At 40.9% G+C, this 3,480-nt stretch overlaps 1 protein-coding gene across 2 annotated transcripts in view; it reads left to right on the top strand.

Moving 5' to 3' along the window:
- Positions 1–242: 242 nt before the first annotated feature.
- The window catches only part of LOC139364999 (serine/threonine-protein phosphatase PP1-gamma catalytic subunit B-like), a 15,188-nt gene continuing 11,950 nt past the window's right edge, over positions 243–3,480 (top strand). The window contains exons 1-2 of one of the 2 annotated variants that reach the window (XM_071102297.1): positions 243–384; positions 652–765. In XM_071102297.1, coding sequence (XP_070958398.1) covers positions 711–765 — 55 coding nt within the window. In that variant the 5' untranslated portion in view covers positions 243–384; positions 652–710. The remainder of the gene's footprint in view (positions 385–651; positions 766–3,480) is intronic. The other variant, XM_071102298.1, reaches the window with a different exon arrangement.

Below are 3,480 nucleotides of genomic sequence, written 5' to 3'. Positions count from 1 at the left end.
ATACATTGTAGAAATAGGCGGAGTTTCTGACTTTGTGGCTGTGGTAGTTCTTTATACCTCAGTATTGGTAACTAGTGACGACCGTTGATGTCATCCGTAAAACAGCTGGAGGTGGGGCACCACTGTGTGACGGATGTACAATGTATCCAATGGAAAATGAAAACATGGGTTCAAAATCAAGCAGTGACCCAATCATCATTGAGTAAATGTAAAGCTCGCCTTAGTATCAACCCCCTGTCTTCTCGCTTCCCCTGAACAACACGGCCCTTTTTAAGTTCAGTGGGGGAAGAGAAAGGGGGACTCTGAAATACGAAGACAAAAAGACACTAAACAGACCTGAAAGGGCCCTGTCTTCTACACGGGAAGACTATTGTCAAATCAAAGGTTGATTATATGTTAACATTTCGTATTTGCATCATTCATTATTGGCTATCTATAACTAAAGCGGGTAGCTTGGTTTGTTAGCTAACTAACATCGGATAGCTAGCTTGAACTAACTAGCTAGCTAACCCATTTAGCCAGCTAGATACAACACGGAAGGGAAAGTAAAGCCAAATGACATTTTTTTTCCCTCAATTTGACATAACAAAATATAAGCTGCCTAGTTGTTTGTTTAACGTGATCGGTACTTGTTTTTTTGTCTCATCGAAGAAGCAACACGAAACGAAGGTCTTGACTGCCTGAACCACGACAAAAAAAAAATAAGTAAAATGGCGGAGCCGGACAAATTAAACATCGACTCCATAATACAGCGTCTTCTGGAAGGTGAGGATTTGCACTTAACTAGGAATCAAGCCACTTCATTTGATTAATTACGAATCATTTGCTTTTTGTATTTTCAAAGAAGCGTCAGAATTCTAACGAGGTCTGGTGCATGTTAGCGTAGTTAGCAGGCTTAACGTCAAGTTAGCTGTTCTCTTTGAAAACGATGTGTCCGGGTTAGAGCGCGAGATAACGTTACCTAGGTCTAGGAACTAGTAGGCCAAATGAGAGATGACTGGCTTGCTGCTTCAATCGTTATCACTCGGCCTGAAGTGTCCATTTTGTTGTATTGTTAGTATTAATTGCAAATCATTAAGATAACAAACGGCTATTTTACGATGATGCTGTGTTAGCTAACTCTAGCTAGCTACTGTAACGTTAAATATGTTCCGTGTTCTGTCTAGTGTATGCTGTTATAAAAATGAATGCAAAGCTAGCCAGTAACGTCGGTTAGTAGGTTTTGTTTACCATTCATTTCTGTTTCCTGCATCCAATCTTTCCATAATATCGTTTTTTTGTTTGCCAGTATTTAGCTAGCTATGTCTAACACACACCGGTTATACTGTAGCCTAGGCAGACGTTAGTACAGATCTAGCACCCATGTACTATCGTCTAGGTTGGATGTGCATTCCCGGTAATACACTAGTGTCCCCCAATGGATCGGCTTGTACATAAAGCATCCTCCATTCAAGGGAAATATGCTTACTTTATTTTTGAAACACAATTTCCCACCACAATTGTTTATATTTTTGGAAAATCTTATATGTTGCACACCATGTTCAACTAAGAATGTGGAATATCCAAAATTGTCCGAAAAGACAAATCGTTAGATAAAGTATGCATATTTTAAGTTTTTTTTAATGCCCATTAAAGCTAGTTAAGAAGGAAAATGATGCATTTGCAGCCTGAATGGAGGATGCTGTATGTAGGAGCAGGCCCATTATAATTCATGCCTGGATGAGGGAGAAGCATACTTAAGCATGTTTTTCAGAGCTGCGGATGCAATTATCATGTGCTGAAAGCGTGCTTGCTGAAGTAATAACTTGCTTTTGTTTAAATGCAAGCTACAGTAGGGTTAGCCAGGTTTAGCCATATCATTCATTAGTGGTTGGTTACACAGAGTGAAGGGCACCATTGGGTCACACTACTGTTATACTCCAAATTCCATGGACAGGAAACACCAGTGCCCTGGTTTTAGACTCTTATCTATCTAAAGAAGGCCAATGGTCTTTACTACATTATAAAGTAAAGGAAATATCCAGATTTGGGTTTGTTTGTCATTGGCCAAGTAGCTTATAGCAGGGCTGAAAGTTGTGCATACTGTAAACACTAGCGGTGGAAACATTATGGCACATTACATTCTCTGCGATCGCAGTAGATTTTTAATGTAATGAAGTGTTGCTTCCGCCCCTCTCCTTGCCCCAACCTGGGCTTGAACCAAGGACCCTCTGAACACCGCCAACTGTCACCCAAGAAGCATCATTACCTATAGCTCCACAACAGCAATGTCCCTTTAAGTGCTAGGGAAACAACTACTTCAAGCTCTGAGCCAGCACTAGTTAGCGGTGCTGGCAAGTAGTAATTGAACACTACTAGCCCGTACCGCTAATTAGCTAGATATTTCACATCGGCTACAGAAGCATAAATAGTAGAAATATGGGCTGTCTTGGGGAATGTGAGGGACAGTGTTGTTTGCAAGTAGCAGGCCTAATGTCTTGCTTTCTCTTGGGTTTTTACTCTGAACACGTCTTTTGTTGTGGGCAGCTTATTGATGGATTAAAACGATTCCGCTAACCGTGTTTCTGATTGTGACCACCACACCACTGTTGGGAGTATTGTGGAGGTTAAGGACTGTTGAATAATACGTAGGTGTTAGTGTTTGGTGAATGGGAGAAGCTGTCTATGCCACACAGGTTTGCCTACCCTCAGTCCTGGCCACTCCTTAGATTTATGATGGCTTCTATAGTCAGACCAACATAAGCCCCTCCAGCTACTAAATCTGCAGGGGCCTCCTGCTGTAATGAGCACAGTGGCTGAGCCAGACATGAGCTTCTGCTGGCCTGGGAACAGTTCAGAAAACAGGAAGTGGGGCATTCTGCTGCTCTAGGAACTTGTCTAGTTAGATTTAAAAAAATGTCTCTCTCCAAGTCTGGTCTAACTGGTTTAAAAGTCACGTCAGGTGTTCAAACCCCTAGATCTGCTGTTTTGTTCTTCCCATTTTGAAATATATTGATCTAGATGTATACAGATTATTACTGTATCAATTTATAGGCTATCACTTATTTCTGTTTTGACAATTATTGACTCTAATGGTACTGCAGTTAACCTAGACATTTTCACATGTCTGTTTTCTCAGTGTTATCGCTCCTCTACATCATGGTAATAGCGGTGCATCATGTTGTAGGGCTCCACCACAATAATCCAGACATTTCATCGGATGTATAAGTGTGAAGCATCCGATTGACACTTCTACTCACTACCTAATATGGTGATGAGAGAGAGCCCAGTGGCCGGCAGTGAGACCAGATGGAACGAGATGGATTTTTGCAGACATCGTGATCATTTTCTCCTTGATGAAACATTTGACCTCAACACAGTTTTCTGTTCTCAAAGCTAGAATCCGTTATGAAGAGTGGACTAAGTTTTGAAGATTTTACCCTTTGTCATAGTAAAACAATTAGAATTTTGTTTAGGAGTGCAAGGGCAAATTTAGTTATT

Source organism: Oncorhynchus clarkii, chromosome 13, assembly GCF_045791955.1.
Source record: "Oncorhynchus clarkii lewisi isolate Uvic-CL-2024 chromosome 13, UVic_Ocla_1.0, whole genome shotgun sequence".
Classification (NCBI taxonomy): Eukaryota; Metazoa; Chordata; class Actinopteri; order Salmoniformes; family Salmonidae; genus Oncorhynchus; species Oncorhynchus clarkii.
Note: the sequence above shows the minus strand (reverse complement) of the source record. Positions and strands in the feature narration are given on the sequence as shown.